This window comes from Zootoca vivipara, chromosome 7 (genome assembly GCF_965207765.1).
Source record: "Zootoca vivipara chromosome 7, rZooViv2.hap1.1, whole genome shotgun sequence".
Lineage (NCBI taxonomy): Eukaryota > Metazoa > Chordata > Lepidosauria > Squamata > Lacertidae > Zootoca > Zootoca vivipara.
The window spans coordinates 65,805,077-65,828,910 of record NC_142590.1 but is presented as its reverse complement, the minus strand read 5'-3'; the positions used below and the strand labels follow the sequence as shown (position 1 = coordinate 65,828,910).

At 42.3% G+C, this 23,834-nt stretch overlaps 1 protein-coding gene across 7 annotated transcripts in view; it reads left to right on the top strand.

Annotated features, from left to right (window-relative positions):
- Nucleotides 1-23,291, top strand: part of NDRG3 (NDRG family member 3) — a 58,066-nt gene extending 34,775 nt beyond the window's left edge. For 4 of the 7 annotated variants that reach the window (XM_060277231.2, XM_035123403.3, XM_088673475.1 and 1 more), the window contains 14 exons: nt 9,704-9,809; nt 10,059-10,179; nt 11,302-11,364; nt 11,678-11,738; nt 12,697-12,783; nt 13,519-13,575; nt 14,251-14,354; nt 15,001-15,066; nt 16,268-16,319; nt 17,725-17,772; nt 18,706-18,741; nt 18,843-18,894; nt 19,533-19,571; nt 20,524-23,291. In XM_060277231.2, coding sequence (XP_060133214.1) covers nt 9,704-9,809; nt 10,059-10,179; nt 11,302-11,364; nt 11,678-11,738; nt 12,697-12,783; nt 13,519-13,575; nt 14,251-14,354; nt 15,001-15,066; nt 16,268-16,319; nt 17,725-17,772; nt 18,706-18,741; nt 18,843-18,894; nt 19,533-19,571; nt 20,524-20,693 — 1,062 coding nt within the window. In that variant the 3' untranslated portion in view covers nt 20,694-23,291. The remainder of the gene's footprint in view (nt 1-9,703; nt 9,810-10,058; nt 10,180-11,301; nt 11,365-11,677; nt 11,739-12,696; nt 12,784-13,518; nt 13,576-14,250; nt 14,355-15,000; nt 15,067-16,267; nt 16,320-17,724; nt 17,773-18,705; nt 18,742-18,842; nt 18,895-19,532; nt 19,572-20,523) is intronic. The other 3 variants (XM_035123404.3, XM_088673476.1, XM_088673474.1) reach the window with 1 other exon arrangement.
- The last annotated feature ends 543 nt before the right edge of the window (nt 23,292-23,834 follow it).

Genomic DNA, 23,834 nt, shown 5'->3' with positions numbered 1-23,834 from the left:
AGTAGTTTGCTTGTAACAGCAGGAAACCATAGGAGAGACATATTCTATGTCTCTCATCTGTCAAGGTGAATGAACATCAAGATGTTTTCCCTTTCCCCAGCCAGGTGCCCTTTATTTATTTAAAGTATTATTTATAAACCACACTTTCATATAATATATCACAAAGCAGGATATGGAATAAAAACACAGTAGTGAGAGCTGGTTGGCAAAGAATTTCAGATTTGAAAAGGTCTGTCTGAATAATATAGTTTTCAGAAGGTATCTAAAAACAGGGATGACTCCTGCCAAACCCCTATAGACAAGGAGCTCCACAGAGCAGGGCCAGCCACACTCAAGCCTTGGACTCTGCAATACAAGAGCAGATTGCAATTACCAATGTGCTATTCGGCAGTTGCTAAAATGCAACAGCTAGATTACTGGTTGGGGTTCAGTTTAGGTCCCCTGTGCTAAAACAGCAGCACTGGTTGCCCATTTGTTTCTGGGATCAATTCAAGGTGCTAGCTCACATTCATGTTCAGAGCTCTAAATGACTCAGGCCCCAAATACCTGAAAGACCATTTTCTTCCCTACAGACCCTCTCAGGTGATTGGTATGTTTTTCCACCTTCAAAAGCTTTGAGGGGTGGTGACCCTGGAATGGGCATTCTCTGTGGCAGCCCTTAAGCAGTGGAACTCGCTCCCTGCAAAGGTGCATCTGGCAACTTTATTATACAGATTCCAACGAATGCTGAAGATGCACCTCTTTGCCCGGGCTTTTGATGCTTGTGCTATATATATTTAGGACCCACAGTATTTGTAAGTTGCTCTAATCTGTTTTTAATACAGTCATACTTCTGTTTAAGTACGCCTCGGTTTGAGTATTTTCAGTTTAAGTACTCCGCAGACCCGTCTGGAATGGATTAATCCACTTTCCATTACTTTCAATGGGAAAGTTCGCTTCAGGTTAAGTACGGAATTCCGGAACCAATTACACTCATACCTCGGGTTAAGTACGCTTCAGGTTGAGTACTCCGTGGACCCGTCTGGAACAGATTAATCCACTTCCCATTACTTCCCATGGGAAAATTCGCTTCAGTTTATGTACGCTTCAGTTTAAGTACTCCATGGACCATCTGGAACGGATTAATCCACTTTCCATTACTTTCAATGGGAAAGTTCACTTCAGGTTAAGTACGCTTCAGGTTAAGTATGGACTTCCGGAACCAATTGTGTTTGTAAACCGAGGTACCACCGTATTGCATTGTTATGTTGTGTTTTAACGTCCTGCCCTAAGACCTTAGGGTGAAGGATGGGTAACAAATGTTGTAGTAGTAGTACCCTGTTTCTCCAAAAATAAGACGTAGCCATAAAAGAAGCCGTAGCAGGATTTTTAAGCATTCAAGGAATATAAGCCATACCCCGAAAATAAGACATAGTGATAGGTGCAGCAGCAATGTCAGCCGCAGCAGGAGGAGGAGGAAAAAATAAGACATCCCCTGAAAATAAGCCATAGTGGGGGGGGGGTTGGGGAAAAATAAATATAAGACGGTGCCTTATTTTCGGAGAAACACGGGTAGTAGTAAGGCCAGCCAAACCTCAGAAGACCTCAGCAATCAAGGCAGAGCATGAGGAACCAGGAAATCCTCAAGGTCCGAAGTTATTTAGGGCTTTCTGAATTAGCACAAAACCCTGGAAACGGGTCCAGTAGCAGATTGGTAACCAGTGCAACTCTTTCAGACAGTGGAGTAACACGTTGCCAGCAACCTGCTCTTGTGAACAGTTTGGCTGCTGCATTCTGCGCTACCTGAACATACTTTAAAGCTAAAACAATGCAAAAGAGACACTAGTGGCAAAAGCCTATTGGAACAAAAATGTATTCAATTGTTTCCAGAAAGTGTAGATAGTGAGTACCTATTGTATCAAAAGGAATGCTATTCCACAGAATGAGGGAACCACTCTGAAAGCCCTGCTCAGTGTTACTGCAGATAAACGTCCAGGAGAAACTTTCCTACAGACCACAGGGATCTACATACAGGTATACAAGGGATACAGGTAACCTGTTCCTGAGCTTATATGCTAGTACCAACACCAGCCTGGTAGTACATTGGCAGCCAGTGAAAATCCCACAAGCGAGGTGCTGTATGCTGACAGTAGTTTGCCCCACAAGCAACCTAGCTGCTGTAGTTCCATGCTGATCTTATTGCAGTAATCCCAACCGTTGAACTCAGGGAAAGTGCTTGCTTCTGAATAGACGTCCATACGGTTGTGCTGTAAATAAACATATTTCTAGGGCTTATCCTTTCTGGTCTTCAAGCAGCCGCCTTTCCAGATTAAACAGACTCCTGACTTTGATGAAGGAATAGATTATTCCCTCCTAAATTGCCCTGGTTCCAGTGTATTTTTCTAATAGCAGCGTTTTGTTCAGACTAATTTGCTTATGACTCATAATTTTGAAATCTATATTTTATTGAACAAAGGATGCAGGGATTGGAAAACTAATCAACACAATCTTGGTGTAGGAACGCTTTCTGGTCCAATCCTTATAAGACTAGTTCCCCAAAACTGTTTCACCTAAGAAGTGATTTACTGATTTCATAGTGGTTTCAAGTTCGTACAGTATTGTGTATTCTGGGGAAGACTTGGCTTCTCCTCATTCTTTAAGCATTCTGCTGTGATAATTTAAAAACGGATGTATAAGGCAGTATGGGGCCCAAGCAAAGTTTTAACAGGGATGTGATGTGTGCAGACACAATTGCTGACTGGACTGTGCCCTTGGGTGCATGCTGTGTGTTTGAGGACTTCACATCATTAGATTGCATATTTTATCTCTCAATAATGCTTGGATTTCACAAAGCATCACTCTTAATTTACACCTTGATCTATTTATACAAAATACCATAGAAACCAGTGCCTGCTTGCATAGACTGTGCTGTTTTTCTATTAATATTTCAGCGCTGTGTGGGTATGAATAATTTAGTTCAGTGTGCTAGTTTTAAAATCCGAGCAACTAGCTTCCCACAGTTCTGAACAAACATAACTTTGTGGCCACAAAGCAGTAAATAAGTAGGCTATCATAGTCATGTGAATATTTTAGTTTCCTTGTTACATCCATGTTCTGCGTTTTCTCCAAGGAATGCAAGATGGAATGCATCATTCTACCTCTCCCTATTTTATCCTCACAACAACCCCATGAGTTAGTTTAAGCTGAGACAAGTTGACTTGACCCAAGGCCACCCCTTGAGCTTCATGGCTGCCTGCATGAGGATTCAGACCCTGGTGTCTCAGGTCCTAGTCCAATGCTGTATCCACTACTTCAACACGCTGAATCTGAGGACAGATTTTTAAGAAAGAAACGCAGTTGGGATGAATTGGCAACTTACCATTCTGTCCTTTTATCAGTTGAGAGTCCAAGGAAAATCTACAAGTGAAGAGGGCTAAAGCCATATGCCCTTGCTCTGGCTTGTTGAGTGTGTTGTAAAATTTATTACTTTGCCCTTTTATCACTTGAATAGTGGTTGGTTCCATTCCGCTGTAAACATTTCCCTTGCTGATCAGGAGCCAAAGATGTCATCTGCAGAACTCTGTCTAAATGCTTTTTAAAGCCAAATGAGCCAAAGAGGACTGAAATCAGTTGAGTCTGGATGGTGCTGAGTGTCTGTAACAGAGATTTATTTGCTTTGATTGATTGTTCTTAAAAGCTTGGGTTATTGTGTATGCGGAAAGAAGACTTGGTGTGAAGCCTTTTAAGTACCTTGGTCAAGCAGGGTATAACAATTAGCTCTGGTATGGGGTAGTTTTGTTTTTGTTTTTGTTTGGGTAAATGCTGGGATGGGTAAATGAATTCATCAGTTGGCAGTTTTGATAGGTGAGTGGAGCCCGCCCACCTGTCAATCACGTGAAGTCATCATGACTCCAGGTGACCCATTTTTCCTTTGTAGTGCAGCAAGCCACATGGAAGGAAAATCCAAGATCAGCCAGGCAGGACTTGAATTTACTGCCAGTCAGCTGATAGACGCTGACTTCAAGCTGTGCTTTCTGAAGGAGTCTGCTGTGCTGTTGAGAGTTCTCCAAGGTGGGCTTCCTCTGCCTGCCTGTCAGCTGATCAGTGGTGTCAGTAAGCCTCTCTTGTTGATGCACAATCAAGAGCATAGCTTTAAGGATCTAAATTGGGCATTGGCAGCTGCATCTCTACTTGCCCCTCAGACAGGTGGGGGTGGTTTAGGGAAGACAGCCCGGTGAGCCAAATTGGGACCTGTGCTGGGCCTAATGATGCCCACGGCCCATTTATCATGGAATAAATGGATATCTTTTTTTCCTCCTGCCTCCTTTGCGAGCCTGACAGCATTTTCACTAGCTTAAACTGCTTTGCTTTAAAGCTGCTAGTTGCTTTGTGAAAAGGTATTGTTACGCTCTGAGTTTACATGAGGTTTTGCATTCTTTCCAGACCCATTATCCCATTCTGATTTTAATTTCTGCATCAAAACTGGCCAAACTGTCTTTAGGCTTTATTCTGCAACACTGCACTCAGTTTCCTAAAATTGTAAGCTTGGGTTCTGTCATAGATGCCAGACAATTACAGCCATGCAGCTTTTCATAGCTCTTGTGATGAGTGGCATGAACGGTCCCTTTTATTGTGCTGTAAGGCTCATGAAACTGATAAGGTCACATCGGCTAATTTTACAGTGCAGAGGAGAAACATCTACGTTTGGCCAGATTATGGAATGCATACTAGCTAACAGAAAAAACAGGACTTTGAACTGTGTTTGCAGAGTTTATAGGTAAAACTCTCTGCAGGTTTCCTACTTTAGTCCCTGAAATGACCCATTTCTTCAGTATTCTTGGTATAATTGTCACCAAGGCAAAATACATAGGGCTAGGTTTTTTTAACACCTTGTATTTCTCTTGCACACATCTCAAATACTTTATTACGGCCATAGGCCCATATTTAGATACCAACACAGGATAATATACATCATACAGCAGAATAAAATAGGATAAAAGAATTATAAATTTCATTTGCAAAGTAGGAACAACATAACACTTGGTTTCTCAGGTCACCACTATAAGTCAGACACTTGGACAGAACATCAATAATCATAAAGTAACCCGTAACCCATTTTTCCTCTTATAGGATAAAACTGCAATCAGATATCTGGCTACAAGGAGTGATCTGCTCGGATCGTTGTCCTGTAGCAGATATATTAACTGAGATCTTGCACACATCTCAAACTTGCTTAATCTTTTTCCTACCAGAAATGGTACGTAATCCTCTGAGACTTACTGCATGTATGCAGTTAGGAAACTGCTGCTTCTTAAATACCTTTTGCTAAATCTTTTGCTCTTGTTAATTAAACCTCTTTGTCTTTAAAAACAATGGTGCAGATGTGTCACTGTAATCTGTGCAGCCTCCTGCAGATAATGTGCAACTCGTGTCTTCACCCTTCCTGTGCATAACACACACCAGCTTGCTCACACTTCAAATGTGAAAGCAGACGTCAGAGTTGCTCTTGATAGCCTCACGTGGGATGCCAGCAGCAGGCTGATCTTGAGAAAGTGATCAGACTTCACACCATGTTCACCTAATGAATCTTTTAGGGCAGGGCTGCTGTCTCCCCTAAGTGGGCGGGAAGCACTGCAAACTAAAAGGGGGATTAGTGCCACCTGCTGTTTAAATCCGATCCAAACCTGTTAGTTACCCACACCGTCTTTGGTGGAAATGTTTGGGAGTAACATCAATATTATTTCAATATTTTCAGGCAATGTCAGTTCCTATACCTGAGGCTTGATCTATTTCAGTTGTGACTTAAACCCTGTTCATGCAATACTCATGTGTAAAGGGCAAGTGGGATGAAGGGGACCTTCAGACCACGCATTTAGCACAACCCCCGAAGTCATGCTGCTGCTCTTCCAGTTCCCGCCATTGTCTTGTTGAGCATAATGTCTGCAGCAGGGAGTCTTTTCTGTGCATGGAGCTCCCCATTTGATTTACGATGCAGGACACTAAATCCTGCACAGAGAAAACTCCTCTCTGCAGATGTTATGCTCAACATGGTGCAGATGTAGGAGCGGTTCACTGCTGGGGGTGGGACTAAATGCATGACCCCAGGGCTACTTTTTCCGTGCTTTCCCTCTACATGCAAGTAGCACAGGAACAGAGCTTAAGTTTCAGAGTCCTTAAAACAGGCTGTCCTGTTGCATTACATGCACTGTTATGACTAAAGTGAGCAATAGTCATCTTCATCTGGGTAAAACTTAGTAAGGCATGTCTGTAGAAGGTTTTGTGCATAAAGACCAACCTCAGTATTTAATGAGAAGTGGAGGTAAGAACACCATGTCCACTGAATGCAGTTCAGAACATCAAATAGAATTTTAATTTATATGTAAAAAATAATATACTGTATATTCCTGCGTATAAGACTACTTTTTAACCCAGGAAAATCTTCTCAAAAGTTGGGGGTCGTCTTATACGCCAGGTCATTTTTCTTATACGGCGAGTATATCCCAAACTCTATATTTTAACTGGAAAAGTTGCGGGTTGTCGTCTTATACACGGAAATATACGGTATACACACACACTCAGACACACATACCAACTCCTAATCAGGAGCGGCACACTGACCACTTGATTGCTAGCTTAGGAGTTCAGAGCGAAGGCAAAAAGGAAGGATTTGAGCCATAGAATCAGCTGTGTCATGTTGCTCCAAGTGGACGCTGAGTTCTTGTCAAAAGATGACGCCTTCTGTCCAAGCTCTAAGGCTCTTTTCCCAAGCCATTGGGAGACCAGATGTCCCAACTCTTCTTCTTTCACACACTTTGGCCTCATCCACACTTCCGTAGTAGATCAGAACATGGGGAAGGGGTGGTTGCTCTGACTGAGCACTAAAGAGACGTTTTCTGGGGGTGGGGAACAGCAGGACAAGCTGAAGTGTGGATAAGCCCTTTGTTACCTTTCATTCGTTTTAAGTTTTCAGATTTATTAGATTTTTTAAATTTATTTTTTGCTTTGCCCACTCCAAATTATTTTTCTCAACATACCTGCAGTTGCTTAGCTGCAGTGCCCAGCTGCTTGGAAACAACAGTTGTATCCCATAAAAGCAGACTGCTGTGGTCATACTGTCAATTGACCTGGGAAAAGAAAAGACAAAGGAGTATACCCTTACACAAATCCAGAGTAGAGTCCCTAAGACCACTCAGATCTTTTGTAGTGTGTATGTCACAGCCATTTTCCTGTTTATGAAATACAGCTGACCTTTAGCCATATTATGATAATATTCTATGACCTTAATAAAAATAAAAAAATTCCTTCAGTAGCACCTTAAAGACCAACTAAGTTTTTATTTTGGTATGAGCTTTCGTGTGCATGCACACTTCTTCAGATGCATGCACACGAAAGCTCATACCAAAATAAAAACTTAGTTGGTCTTTAAGGTGCTACTGAAGGAATTTTTTTATTTTACTTCGATCCAGACCAACACGGCTACCTACCTGTAACCTTAATAAAAATGAAATATTGCCTTAAGATCTAGTAGGCTGGAGCAGTCTTTCTGAAATCTAGTGCCCTCTAGATGATTTTGGACTCCAACTCCCTGTCTATCCCAGCCAGCATGACTAGTGGTCAGGGATGATGGGAGTTCTGGTCTATCCACAACTGGAGGATTTTAGGCCAGGGGAAGCTGGCTTAGAGGCTCGTACTGTGCTTCTACATTCTGCTTTGGCAAGGAGGGTTGCAGAGAGCCTGCTCTGACTTTCGTTTTAATTCCTTCCATCTTTGCTATCACCTTTGCCATTTATATGTAAACAACTAACATAGTTGCTAGTTTGCTTTCATTATTGCTTGGCATCCTTTTTGCATGTCTGCATCTTCTTCAGAAGACAGTTTGGAGGGGTCACTAAATGACTGAGAAAGACTGACCAGGTGGCTTTCAGAGAGAGAAGCAGATACCATGTATTAATATGGAGAAGCAATTTCCATATACCGGTAAATTAATGAAATTTAAAGTTAAGGTAAAGGGACCCCTGACCATTAGGTCCAGTCGTGACCGACTCTGGGGTTGTGCGCTCATCTCGCATTATTGGCCAAGGGAGCCGGCGTATAGCTTCCAGGTCATGTGGCCAGCATGACAAAGCCGCTTCTGGCAAACCAGAGCAGCACATGGAAACGCCGTTTCCCTTCCCGCTGTAGCGGTTCCTATTTATCTACTTGCATTTTGACATGCTTTCGAACTGCTAGGTTGGCAGGAGCTGGGACCAAGCAACGGGAGCTCACCCCGTCACAGGGATTCGAACCGCCGACCTTCTGATCAGCAAGCCCTAGGCTCAGTGGTTGCTAAATAGGTTTGGGGCCAGGCATAATTCACAATGCACTATTCGGGCACGTTAAATTTCAGTAAATCAAGCTGATGTTCCTATCTTAAGAAGCCTTTTTGTTTCTAATCATCATAGATTATCTGCTTTCATAAAAGCTGCTGCCCAAGTGTATTGACAGTGTTCATGTTTTCCTCTATATCTGCTATCTGTTTTACAAGAGTCCTGTGAGTTCCGATTAGGGCTTAGGATAGATTAGATTACAGGGGTCAGCAAACTTTCAGCAGGGGGCCGGTCCACTGTCCCTCAGACCTTGTGGGGGGTCGGACTATATTTTTTGGGGGGGGCAGGGGAGAACAAATTCCTATGTCCCACAAATAACCGAGAGATGCATTTTAAATAAAAGGACACATTCTACTCATGTAAAAAAAAAACTGATTCCCGGACCGTCTGTGGGCCGGATTCAGAAGGGTTTGGGCTGGATCTGTCTTTCTGTTCAGTGCATCCATTTCTGATTTCACTCAGACTGCTTGGTGTGCAGCCTAAGATCTCATGCATCAGGCACCCGGATGGTCAGCAGGTTCCTGAACTGCTGGTGTAGGGTAGCAAGTATATGATATTGTGGATGGGACATCTACCATACCATAGGAAACACATATGCTCTGTATCCCTTAGTGAGAAATAAGAGGGTGTACAGCTGGCTATGTGAAATTCTCTTCCTTGAGAGATCCAACTGGCCCCTTTGCTATGCAAGTTCTACCAGCCGCTGGAAATGTTTGGTTTTTAAAAAAGCATTTATTGAATTGTGCCTGTGTTTTTTTAAAGGTTTTTATTGATAAAATGAAACATGGACAGAATAAAACATAAACTATATACCCTCCCCCTCAACAACTTGCCAGTGTATGTTTCATTATCATCTCTCTTTTAGTTGACAAAGGAAAAGCAGTGTTCCACATGTGGTGGGAATGCAATCTGGTTAAGGAATATTGGCAGAGGATCATAAGGGTAATTTCTGGACTATTCCAACTAAACATAGAAATTAATAGGGACTTGCTATTTTCGGGAATATTGGGAAATAATAAAGTAAAAAGTAATCAAGAGTTGTATAAGATTGTATGATTTTAGCTGGAATGGCTAAAATCATACAATGGATGTATGATTTTAGCTGGAATGGCAGTTATTGCTCTAGGATGGAAAGAAAAAGCTAAATGGAATATGGAAAAATGGAACGATCATGTTTTTGAATATGTACAATCAGAAATATTTGCACAGATAGCGGCAGAGGATAGATGGGAAAATAAATGCCAAAAAATCACAAACAAGTGGGCATTTTATAGGAATTGGGTAGAAAGGGGAGAAGCCATCCCGAATATACAAGCACGAATGAACAGACTGTGTGGGTTATTTGCTTTTTCCTGTAGGAGCATGACATCGAGACAGCTTGTGGAGTTGTTCATGTCACTATGCGGGGCACCCCAAAAGGAAACAGGCCTGCCATCCTCACATACCATGATATTGGCCTAAACCGTAAGTCCCCTTTATTTCTACGTAAGCATACCTATGCAATTTTGGGTCTGAAAATTCAGCAACTATATTCTTACTGATGACTTTTAAGGACAAGAGAGTACCATGGCATACATTCGGTTCCAGCCTCTCTTTCTTTCTTTCTTTCTTTCTTTCTTTCTTGTTTGGTGTGGTCACAGTTCAAAACATGAGCCTAAAGTCAGAATGGAGCAGTGCTTTCACACTTGGTCATTCCCAGCATTTTTCTTACAGATAAGTCCTGCTTCAATGCATTTTTCAACTTTGAAGACATGCAGGAAATCACTCAGCACTTTGCTGTGTGCCATGTTGATGCACCAGGACAGCAAGAAGGGGCTCCCCCTTTCCCCTCTGGGTAAGTGCAGTAGCATCTCTCTGATCTCCTTCCCAGGGGCTGCCTGCGCCAGGTTTTAAGACCAGTCTCTGAGGTCCTGTTGTATGGCATGTTGATAAGACACGTCAGACAGATTGAGATGAGGGTTTTTCAGTGGCGACACCCTATTTGTGCAATTCCCTCCACTGGGAAAAAAAGGCCTGGCTTTAAAGAGAATTCTTCAATCCAAATTTCATTAACTGCTGCATTGTAGCTTAATTGTTACTCTCATTTTTTTCATGTAGTCTCCGTTTTGTAGTTATCTATAGTACTTCTGCTATATAATGTTGTAAAGGTAAAGGGACCCCTGACCGTTAGGTCCAGTCGCAGACGACGCTGGGGTTGCGGCGCTCATCTCGCGTTATTGGCCGAGGGAGCCGGCGTACAGCTTCCAGGTCATGTGGCCAGCATGGAAACGCCGTTTACCTTCCCACTATAGTGGTACCTATTTATCTACTTGCACTTTGGTGTGCTTTTGAACTGCTAGGTTGGCAGGAGCAGGGACCAAGCAACAGGAGCTCACCCCGTCGCAGGGATTCGAACCGCCGACCTTCTGACCAGCAAGCCCTAGGCTCTGTGGTTTAGACCACAGCGCCACCCATGTCCCCTATATAATGTTGTAGCACTCCTTAATGAGGTAGAAGTTATGTAGATGTGATAATGTATGGATTGGAAGGATTTGGGGCAAGGGCTCTACCTAGTCCTTTGCTCTCCTTTTGCTGTACAGAATTCTACCACGCTTGAACTACAAAGGCAAACAGAGAGAGCCAGACTTGCCATGCCTGTTTCTGCGTCTTTGGTGTGGAGGTAGCTGTAGAGTCTCCCTCGGGAGCTGGGGGAGGTGTATTCTATTGGGAGTGTTGCCTGCAAGACGAAAGTCTCTTGTGAGCTACTTCGGCTTTTAAATTGTGTGGTTTTGGTCAGTACACATCTCTATTCCCATATGTCAGGCTTCAGCCCCAGGATCTATTATTATTGGAACCTCCTTGCAGAATTGTGTGTTTGACAACGTGCCTTGAAATAACATCTTTAGGTTTTGAGTTAATGTATGTCAGCTATTGGCAGCCTCTCTTCTTAACTAATATCCCCTTTTTATGGTTTCAGGTACCAGTATCCCTCTGTTGATGAACTAGCTGAAATGCTCCCTGCTGTTCTCACGCACCTGAGGCAAGTATACAAAGACACCCAGACCTTTTATAATTTGCTTAACTGCAGGATGTCCACATAGCATGTCCCCATTTCCCAGAACCTTCCCCAGGAATAGAGGAGAGACATGTGTTTAGGTTGCATAGAAATGAAGCCTTGGCTCAGTTTCATTTAAATTATACATGCAGTATTTTTGTAACCAACCCAATGTTCTTCACCGTGAACCACAGTAGCCCCCTTCCAGCAGATCACCCATCTCATTGCTGACCTAAAGGATGATGGCTGGGTATGTTATGGGCTTTGAAGCATGTTCTCACTTTGAACTCTCTTTCAGTCTGAAAAGCGTAATTGGTATTGGCGTTGGAGCTGGTGCTTATATCCTTAGCAAGTTTGCAGTAAGTAGCCTCTGACTGTTGATTTCCCTATGTGAACAAATTCTGTCTCTCTGTGCTCCATGAATAGGGCTGCCTGTTTATAAAAACACACGTAGCAGAGATGAGTGCAGTAATGAGAAATACTGGTAAGAGCAAGTGGCCCGAATCATGGATGTTCCAACCCCTCTGGAGGAAGGACTTCCATAAAAAGTTGATGAAAGGTGAAACAGTTAATTCAAAGTGATGGATAGATCCCTGTGGGCTGCTATTCAATTCCAGGAGGATGGTCACTCAACAAACTAGAAAATTTACTGTTAAGTGCCAGTTAAGTCTACTAGTCTTCTCATGTATTATTTCCCAGGCTAAACAGAGCTCTTTGGCATGCACCCTTAATATAAATTGCATTGCATTTATATACCACCTTTCAAGGAGCTCATACGTGGTTGCCTTATAGTTGCTGTGATCTGGGTTAGTCATTCATACTGCTTTGCATTTTAAAGCACAATATTTGGGAACATACATACTCGACATGTTCCTCAAAAAAAAAGTCCATTTTGAATTAAAATGTATTAAATCCTCATTTTCTATTTCCATTTTTTTGTATCTAACCAGAACTTAAGAAAAACAATTAAGCTATTTTAGAAAAGTTTCATCTTTCTGGCTCGTGTTATCTTGCTTTTAGGAACAAAATTATATATAATCAAGTACACTTTACTAATCAAGATTGAAATCAATAATTCAATTGCTGCTAATGAAGAGTAAAGTTGTACCATATCTTGAGCCTTATTATTACATCATATAACAAAAATGATCTGTTTTTCAGTTTAAAAGACTCTCTTTCCTTACTCTTATCATATTAGACAGCTGCGTCATATAAGCTGTGTCCCAGATTCTCATACCAATCTTGGGAGGAAAGGGAGGATTAAATCTTTTTCCACCTGCAATTTACAAGTGTGTTTTTGACTTGCTTTGTTTTTAGTTGCATCACCCTGACTTGGTGGAAGCTCTGGTACTTGTGAACATTGACCCATGTGGAAAAGGATGGATGGACTGGGCAGCATCCAAGGTAGGACTGCTCTTCCATAATTGGGATGCCAATGCTGATTTTCATTATCCAGTTACTGGAACTATGTTTTAGTGAATGCTTTGATATTATTGATTACTGCTTTGTCTTTCATTTGTTTGCTTTTTTTAAGCAAAGGCCAAACTCTTCTGTTCTTTATTCTAATTACTTACATTGTATCACTAGAGATACCCACCCATATACACAGAGCCAAAGAATACACTTTTCTATATTCCGCATTTTTCCGTCTATAAGATGCCCCCATGTATTTTTGGGGACTCTGATTTAAGAAAATGCGGGGGGGGGGATGGCCCAGAGTATAAGACACCCCCTAATTTCTGACATTTTTAAATGAGGGAAACCTAGTTTTATAAATGGAAAAATACGGTACTTTTTCTATGGCAATGCATATGGAATGCAACAGGCAGTTTAAAAAATAAATAAAAAAGAACCAGTGGGACAGAGCTTTTAAACAAGGGGGAAAAACTTACTCTTGCCTTCATATGCACTGCTGTATAATTGTTTGCCAGATTTCTGCACATCAGGGTAGCCAGTGTGGTCCCCTCCAGATCTTGGAGTAGCCCCATCATGTCTGCACAGAGGTAAAATCCCACTGGATTTAATGTGGTTTCCTCAAAAGTAAATGGGTGTTGGAGTTGTGACTGCAGACTGTCCTGTGTTGCTTGACTTCTGTGTAGTGCCGCCACTTGAAATAATTTGACTTTTCTTTTTCCCCAGTTTTCTGGGTGGACAACAAACATTGTGGACATTGTTCTGGCTCACCATTTTGGTCATGTAAGTCAACTGCTGGATCCAATATCGAAAATGCCTATTAATATAAAGAACTTTAAATAAAAATGAACTGCTTTGATCCTAACCTCAGTAGCTGCTTACAATAACATTCTTACTATCTCAGTTTTGAATTGTTGGATGAGTTAAAAAGAAGAAGAAGTGCGTGTTGACATTCTGCTACCCTTTTCTTGAGCATTCTGGGATGACCAGGCATTGCTAAACATTCCAGCATTGGAATATTTCCCATGTGTTGATTCTTTATATGTATATTCATGCTGCAAGTACATGTACCGTATATGTGACTTCCCACGATCTCTTACAGCAAGCTCTTCATACAAGTGTTTTATTTGTAATATTTATATTCTGTCTCTTAGGGCGTAGGCCTCTCAATGTGGTGGACAACTAAAGGAGTTTAATTTGAAATACATCAGAGTGTTTAAAAAAACAACCACATAATAATCCAAAATTATAAAGAAGTGCCAAGTTTCAGGAATCAGTTGCAATAAAAACATTGTAAAAGGCAAACTAGAGCAAATGAGTCTTAAAGGGCATGTTTGAAAGCTTGTATTGAAAGGTCTTTTCGTAGTTCCATATGACAAATTCCTCGCATGTTTGCTCTTTTTTTTAATAGCATGGTTAGCAAGACAACTGATTAGAATATTTGTCATTCTTCACCAGGAAGAACTGCAAGCTAACTTGGAGCTGATCCAGACCTACAGACTTCATATTGCACAGGACATCAACCAGGAGAACTTACAGCTCTTTGTCACCTCCTATAACAGGTATAATAAGACTGATATACAATCCTGTTTCTCTCTCTCTCTCTCTCACACACACACACACACACAACCTTGAAAGTATAATTGTGCATATATAGTGCTTCTGCAGCAGTTGACAGCATGTATTGGAATAGCCTTTGTTTTTTAAAAATCAAAGAGCCTCCCTCGTTCAAGAAGCTTACCAGGTTCCCTTCTTCAGTTTAAGATCCAGTGCCATCGACATGTGACCCTATAATGTTGTTCTAATTGTCAGGGCTTTTTTATCTAAGCAAAATCTTAGTCTGGTCGCATCATTCTTTTTATGCTTTCTAGCTTATGAATAGAGCAACCAACTAGGAGATAAAGTAGGCATGTGGCAAGCTGAGGGGTGGACAGGGGCTAAAGCACATGTGCCTCTTGTTGGTAACAAGGGAAAAATTGTGCACCTCGTAGATTAGTTAGGCCAGGCATCCTCAAACTCGGCCCTCCAGGTGTTTTGGGACTACAGTTCCCATCATCCCTGACCACTGGTCCTGTTAGCTAGGGATGATGGGAGTTGTAGTCCCAAAACATCTGGAGGACTGAGTTTGGGGACACCTGAGTTAGGCAATGCCCACATTGCCTCCGTCCCAGCCTTGTTTGACCTGGTCCTCTCCTATTGCCTTCCTAGCCGTAGAGATCTGGACATTGAGAGGCCAGTCTTGGGTGTGACTGAAGAGGCAGGAAAAACACTCAAGTAAGTTTATCTTGGTCATCTTTGAACCTGTGCTTGAAATTATGTGGAATTCCTTTTCTAAGTTTAGCCATATTCTGTATCCTATGTTTCCCCACTGCCCGTGTACCTAGGGTTCCACGTCCTTTAAAAATATTAATGTAGTACATGATTTATCTCCTTTTGCAATGCTTTTGGTAGAACAACTTGCAAATTGGACACTAATTGAGTTATCTGCACCTCAAATATCTACTTCAGGCTGTCTAACTGCTTTTATTTTTATTTGATCTATTTCTCTCTCTCTCTCCTAAAGTTGGAAAAGACCTCCAAGTCAGTTAAACCCCAACCCCCTGCTTATGCAGGAAATCCAGTGATAGATACATGGCTCTGCAGACTCCACTTTAAAACCTCTAACAAAGGAATGCCTTCTAGGCATTCTGTTTCACTGTGGTGATTCTTCCTGAAGTTCAATTGAAACCCCCTTTTTTGTAATTCAAACCAATTGGTTCTGGTCCTACCCTCTGGAACAACAAAAAACAAATGTGATCCATTTATGTCATAGCCCTTCAGATGTTTGAAAAACTGTTGCTGGGGTGATGGATGTTTCATGTCACAGGCCTTCAGCCAATCATTGCACTGCGCAGCGGGCATCTGCCCTAAAGCACAGATAATCATTTCCCCAAGCTCCATCATGGGGGGGAAAGTTGTACATGTGAACAAAATATGGTGGCTCTATCAGTTGGTACATGCATGTTTGAATGAATGAATGAATGAATGAATGAATGAATGCACTCTGGAATTAAGAAAGAGTGATCTAGTATAGAAATATAGCATAATGAAGTATTCACGAACATGACGTCGTATCCGGTGAAGTCACTGTGTGCACGGAATGTCTTCTGCTTGCACAACAAAACTTTCCCTCCCCTACACACCTCCTGCATCTCCCCAAATCTTCTCTGGGGGTTCTCCCAAGACCCCAATAACTAGTATGGTGGGATGTTTTGTTGCGGCGCAATGAAGATGTATTGCAGACCATAAATGTAGGGTATTCAAATGAATAGGAACTGTGTAATACAAATGATTGTATTTTCTTGGTTTAGGGTTGCTTTATAGAAATGCTCGCAACTCTTAGAAAAAAATAAAACTGAGCAGAATTTATGACAGCAGGAGTTGATGCTTGTTTAAATTGAGCAGACTACAACTTTATCCTGTGGATTTTGTACAGGTGTCCTGTCTTATTAGTGGTTGGGGACAGCTCACCAGCAGTTGAAGCTGTGGTAAGTATGCCTGGTTATTATACTGCTTACTCTCCACTTCCTTCCTTTCTTGGAAGATAGAACTCTGCAAATTCCACACAATCCATTCAAGTATTATTTATCAAGTGAGAGGTTTGCTTCTATCCATGAGTCTTGAATTTGTGTGGGGATAAAATACAGGCCAAACTATTCATTTATTGATTTTCATATATCACAATATATAATCATAACAAAGTTTCCATTTCCCCACCTCACAGAATACAGTTTTGTGATAGCAGAATAGTCAAGGAATTATTGAAAAGTATTCTGCTGGGCAAATGAAGGTGTCCTTCCACAGGTCTCCTTGAATTGCTGGCGGTCTGTATTCATGTTCTTTTGTGAGGGCATAAGAATGAAAGCAGAACCATTTTTAATAAACTTAGTCTGATTTTTGTTATTAATCCACCATTGCCATACTTTATCTGTTAGCTTGTCCATCAGAGCCAAGTCCCAAATCTGTATAAATCAGATTTCAAAAAGATTGCCATTCAAAGTACTCCAAAATTTAGCAACAGTAAGTCTGACAGCTATCATAAGCTGAGGTATGAAATACTTTTAATTACTGATGAGCTGTCAAAGCTCTTTGACACAGGTATAATTTCTCCTCCTGGTGTCTTAACGTTCAAGGGGAGGGTGGGGAATCTCAGCTCTGAACTGTAGCTAATATCTGAGCAAGTTTCTACACACATATCCTACCATTCAGGCATAGATTGGGATGCTGGTGATTGGATACTTGTGTCTAGATCCATGCAGCCCATTCTGATGTTTGTCTCTCTCTGTCTCAGTTTATTCCCTTCTGCTCTCACAAAGATTCAAGTGGGCAAAATAACATCAACACCAGCCCTAAGAGATGTGGTTGTGTGAATTGGTGTTGCCACTTCCCTCTCAAACTCAAATCAAATGAGTTTTCAGCACCATAGTTTCTCTGGCTGCTGGAGTTAACAGTGAATCTGCATCTCTGCTTTCAGTGTCAACTGTGGAGGTTGAGAAATTTAGAATGTATGTGCTGTGTGCTTCCTAGAGACTTGCCAAGCTTAATGGCTGAGCAGAAACTTGAATACAGGACTTCCAAGTCCAACTTTTTATTCACTGTATTGGCTTTTGATGTCATAACTAGACTTTATTAGATATAACCAACATTGTGCACTCTGTGTTTTGGGACTACAGTTCCCATCATCTTTGTCCGTGCTGTCTGAGGATTATGGGAATTGGAGTCCAACAACATCTGGAGTTCCCCACATTGGGTACCTCTGGTCTACATGTTCATGCATCTTTCATATGGGTGCTGGTATATCAGTCACATCAGATACCTGGAAAAACTCTCAATCCTAACAACTTAGATAAATAACGGACAGGGGGGAAATAAATGCTGTTTTGTGCTTTGTAGGTTGAATGCAATTCACGGCTGGATCCAATGAATACAACACTCTTGAAGGTAACCATCAACTATGGGTGGCTGTCTTGGGGGCTGTCATTCTAGAGTTCATTGTGGTTCCTGGTTTGCCATCCGCAACTAGATAAGAACAGCCTGCTGGATTGGACCAAAGGCCCCATCTAGTTTATAACTCCAGTGTTTCTCAACCAGTGTGCCTCCAGATGTTTTGGGACTACAACTCCCATCATTCCTGACTACTGGTCTTGCTAGCTAGGGATGATGGGAGTTGTAGTCCCAAAACATCTGGGGGCACACTGGTTGAGAAACACTGCATAACTCTGTTCTCACAATGGCTGACCAGATCCCTATGGGAAGCATGTAAGCAGATCCAGAGGGCAATAGCAATTGTGACATCCTGGTAGCCTTATTCTCCATTAACTGGTGCAATACTCTTTTAAAGCCATCCAAGTTGATATTTTTCACTATCTCATGCAAGAGTGAATGCCATAGTTTAACAATGCCCTGTATGAAGAAGTATTTTCTTTTGTCTGCCTTAAGTCTTCATTTGAGGTCCCTGAGTTCTAGTGTTATGACAGAGGAAGAAATCAGAGTTGTATACCTGCATTTAAGTGTACTCTGGAGGCTGCACTGATATGGCAGCAGGGAATGGGTTTGTTAACAGCTGTGCTTCCTCTTAGTCCAAATCCAGAAATGAGGGCTAACCTCAACCCTATTAAATATACTTCCCTTTTGCCGTCTTCCCCAGTGGCTAATGTCACTGAAGGCTCCCCGTCTCAGCATGCCATTCATTTTCTTTCCCTGAGAAAACTTCAATTTAAAGCTATGTCTGCTGGAAATAGACACTGTGTCTCAGCTTGATGCTATAATCCACCACTTGCTGGGCTAATTTAGGCTTCATTTGTTTGCTCAGCATTTTTAGCTGAATGTCATTTTATATTGGTTTTGACTCTCTTCTTTCCCCACTTCTTGCAGATGGCAGACTGTGGAGGGCTCCCTCAAGTCGTTCAGGTGAGCTGTCATTTTAGTGGGTTTCCTGCATCTTTTATGCTTTTAGGGGTATAAATATGGCTATATTTATGTTTGTTTATATTTATATTTATTTTTTTCAGCCTGGGAAACTGACTGAAGCCTTCAAGTATTTCGTGCAGGGAATGGGCTACAGTAAGTTATAACAACACTGTCTTATTTCACAGAGGGCAGGATTGGGAATTACCTGTCATGCAGACCTGTTGATAGGGAAAAAAATTCCCCATTGAGACTTGGAGTTTTTCGCTATTGGCCAATATGGTCCATGCATATTGCTGGACTTGGAAGAAGGCCTTGTCTGAACTGTAGGCATATTTGTCCAGATCCCCAAATTCCTCAGTGGGTGGGTTAAATTGGGAGAGTTCCAGAAAGGAAAATGTTAATTGCCAAGGTCTATCCTGTGGTTATATTGGCAGCCCTGTACTTGTATTCAAAACTGGATCAAGCCTTTTGCTGCAGGTAACTTCATCGGGGGAAGCTCCTGCATCACCTGTCTTCCTGATCTGTGTGCCTGTAGCAAAAAGAAGGTACATTGACAGAAATTAATTTTGGGGTTGGGGGAATCACTTGACATTTAAAGGCCCAAGAAAGTAGAAACTATATTTGCACGTCATCTAGTGTGGTGTTAAGCACATTGTCTGAAGTTCTACCATGTTGCAAATATTGAAGGACTGAGTGTTCAGGCTTGGTGCTCAAGCAGCGTACATTCTTCTAGACCTGTCATTTCTACACTAACCTGTATTTCCCATTCCCTCTCTTGTCTTTGCTTCCAGTCCCTTACGTGCAGCTCAGTCACCTGAGCACTGAGTCAGGTACCTACAAGTGTGTGGCTGGTTTGACTGAGTTCCTTTTTTTTCTGATGCGTTACTCTGCTTCTAGCATGGCCTGGTGACATTTTGCATTCTTAGGCCATCCCACTGTACGCTTCTTGCGCCACAATTTTCTTAGTGGTTTCATTTGCATTTGGTTGACTGTTGCATGGTCCTGCAGCTCAGTGATGATCCAGGAGTGAATTCTATGATTCCTGGCTTTTTTTTATACTACTATTTGAGCAATCTCTTTATGCACACACAGAAAGATGACTGCATTGCAATGAGTCTTCGGCAGTTATGCACATCAGGCCTTAAGCATCCTCAATCATATGCGTGCATTTCATTTTCATATCTGAGAATGGAATAATATGCTAAAAATAAACTGGAATTCTCAACCCTGGAATTTCCTCATACATAGGTTTGCCATATATCTGGAATTTCCAGAATACCGCTGTCTCTAGCAATGTCTGTCCAACAGCATTGGGCAAAACTCAACAACTTTTCTGCCTGGGTTGTCACTGTTTGAAATACGGCAACCCTATCATACAGCAGATGTCGGGGGGGGGGAGAGGGCACTTTCAAGTGGGAGGGGTACAAAATGAAAGCACAACTAGGGAATGTGGGGGTGGAGCAGCTGAGTGGGATTGTATCTGCAGGGGAGGTTGGAGGGATTAAGCACCTATTCCCACCTGCTGTTTCTCCTTTACAATGCCCCCCACATTTGTTGCATCATGGTAAACATGGGTTTGGGAAACTTGCATTTGCCGGTGAAACATTGCGCTATCCCCTTGGCGGCAGCTCCAAAAAGGTGATGCGTCTTTTTATTTGTTTTCCTGCAGCACCACTTTCTCCCCCCCTTCCGCTTTACGCTTCTTCCATTTCTAAGGCATTTTTCTAGTACGGTAAAACAAAGCTTGCTTATTTCTGGTCTTCACTGCCTCCCTCCTTCCAGTGCCATCTGCAAGTATGACCAGACTGATCCGCTCCCGGACCCAGTCGTCTTCCAGCGTTGGCTCTGGAGAGAGCAGCCAAACACGGTCTCAAGCCAGCAACCCAGGGGAGGCAGCGGTTGGAATTCCTGCAGCAGCTGATGCTCCTCAGACTATGGAAGTATCCTGCTAAGCAAGCAACCATCTTCTGTATCCAGACAATCCCTCTTCTCCCCTTCTGAACCCACCCAGAATCCAGTGTTCACCCAAACATGTGGCATTAATAAGTCCCCCTCCCAACCTTGTGCCTGCCCATCTTACTTGCCACCATCTCAGCTATTTGTCTCTTTGGCATTATGTTTCGAATCTTTTCTCTCTTCCCCCCCCCCACATTGGCTACAGAAACATAGGCTGCGTACAGACGTTCCTGAAGACAGGAGTGGGCTTGTGGGCCTTTGGGGTGGGGAGGGTTGGTTGTGCAGGGTGAACACCACTTCCGCCCTGCCTTTGCTGACACACAATCCAAAGCAGTCTCTCTCTCCTTTCTCACCACACAGCTGCCATGTTTCAGGTGAGCTGTCTGCTTTGCGTTTATTCCGCACCACCACCGCTCCTGGCCTTCATACATACATAACCTGCTTCTTGTGATGTTTAGCATTTTGACAAAAAGGTTTTTTTCTGTGCGGGTATTTGCTTGGTCTTGGTTTTGTTTTTGTTTTTGTTTACTGTTTGGAACATGCTCCGAGAAAGTGGGGAGGTCTCATGACTCAGCCATGGCTGTCAGCTAATCGGCGCTGCACAGAGCAATGTTTTGGGTGGGTGGGGAACATTTATGAGTGACTCAAGGGCTGACCAATTAATGCTGTGCTAATCTAGCTTCTATTCAAACTGGAAAAGCAGAATCCTCCTGAGCTCAGACTAGGTAAGGAGATTGTGTGTGTGGCACAAGTGTGGCAAGTGAGCTTCCCCAGTGCGCTCATCACTGAAAAGATGTCCATCTGTACGCATCCATTGCGCTAACATTCCATTGGTGCTAACGGAGAGAGTTACTGTACATGAAGGCGCCATTCCTCCCGCCCCCCCCCCCAGATTCCTGTGTTGTCAAACCATGTGGAAGTGGTGGGTCTCCTGTTTTGTTTTGAATCCGAATAATTTCTGTGGCTTGTGCACTTAGAACTGCTTTCTAGTCGTGCTTCTGCTGAAGGTTATTAGGGCTCCTGGCTGCAGTCTTTACAATGTCTTTGGGGCAGGGGTGAAGATTCAGTGTTTTAAAACTCCAGGGGTGGGTGGGTCTTGAATCCTGCACTGTTTGAACTCTTGAGTGCATCCCAGCATATGCTGATATTTTCACACTGTAGGGAAGTGTAAGTCTTTCATAGCTGAGGTGGGTGAAAGGCAAGCAAAAGGATCTCCTACCAGGGCTGCTGGGACACCAATTAAAGAAAGAGCAAGGTTTCTAATGAGCTTAGCTCTTCCTGATGAAAGTGTCCTATTCAGCAGTGTACAAGGGATTTTATACATTCTTCGGTAGCCAGAGTGCTGGGTTATAGAGGCTTTAGAAATGGAGCTGGATTATATTTAGAATGACTGACTTCTGCCACCCTGGGGGTGGGCGGTGGGAGGACCAGTGCTTTCCCAAGCTGGAGAAGAAGAAAGCAGTTGGCTTAAGATGTTCATACAAATATCTTACCCTGACTGTTTCATGGCAGTGACTTGCGCAGTCAATTACACCTATTAGACGGTCACTCTCCAAAAATGAAATGAAGGTTCCGAAACATATTTAATGATTGAGTAATGTGAACTATATATTAAATCAGAAACCATAGATTTCTAAATCATTGGTGGAGGATTGTTTTTTCAGCCTAGGTCCAAGTAGTCACACAATGTTCTATGGTAAAAATGTCAATTTTGATGTAGCAGCAATTTTGATGTTCAACAATTGGAAAGTATTTATTGTATATTTGCTAAACTTGCTGGACACTGATGCATTACAATTCCAATGCCAGTTCTATTAAAGTGTATGTAGTCCAATCCCACCCCCATTTTCCTGGTTTAAAACTGGCATTCTACAAACTTCCCTATTCACTGCTATAGCCTCCTCATGGGAAATCCCCAAGCCTTTTAATTATGAAACATGCTGTTTGCAATATGTGGGAATAACTTAGCAAACTGGTCAGCGGAGACTTCAGATTATGGTTTTGGACATCTGGAGGGACAGGGAAGCCAATTTTATAGCCTTTCCCCAAGCAGTTATGTTGCTACAAAAAACTGGGTGCGAGTGGGACTATATTGGGTCTATGATTTGTTCTGCTTGCATCATGCAGGCGTCTTGAGCTTGTATTGAGCTAAGGGAATGCATCTGTGTACTGTATAATGTAACAGCGTGCTCTGTTTAGGGCCTGTTTTTTATATATTTTTCATAGGCTGATATTAAACTCTATTGTATGACAAATTCAGCAGTCTTGATAGAAGTGGGTAGGTTTGCCCTGGGAGCTAGATAGTTCCCAGATTATATAGATCTCCTGAATTCGAAAGGTTGCTGCTTTTCTGCTTCCCATAGGGTCACAGAAGACCAGAAGTATGTGATTTCTGATCTGATAAGAGAGTGAAATAATTGCTGATGTGCTGCTGACTTATTCATAATATTGTGGCAGAATATATTTGGCTCATGGGGCCAAGATCCTTGGGAAAACCAGGTTCGGCTCTGTTTCAAGTAGGGAACCGGAAGATTCTGCTTGGGAGGGAAAATTCATACCAATTAAATAAAGCTATAATCGAGTCTCATTGTTAATGTGGCTCTGTGTGTTTATTCCATGTTTGGACTAGTCTCCATTAATTTCCAGAGCTCAGAACTATCAGATTTTGTCATCAAATGAATTGATCATCAAATGAAACAATGAGTTTCTCCAATGTTCAAAAACACAAAACCCAATGGACAGCGTAGCTAGTGTCCTGTCAATGTTTCTATGCAGTGCAGATATTTTTGAGATGTTTTTGAGTGCCATGGTAGAGAGACTGAGGTATAGAAAATATCTAAAAAATCAAAGAGACACTAGTTGTGTAGTCACAGCATGTAAATTTCATCCAGAATTTTGAGATTGGGGTGGTGGAGGGAAGAGTATGAACAAATGAAGGGTAACACGGTGCTGAAACTCCCATTACCCTATGGCAGGGATGTCCAACCGGTCGACCACGATTGACAGGTCGATCCCCAGATGATAGTGCAGGAGGCAGCTATTTAAGAGTCCTTGCTTGGACTCCGTGAGCTCAAGGCCAGCACTAGTACAGCTGCTCCAGACTTAGCCACCTCACCCTTGGACTCTGAGCTCATGCC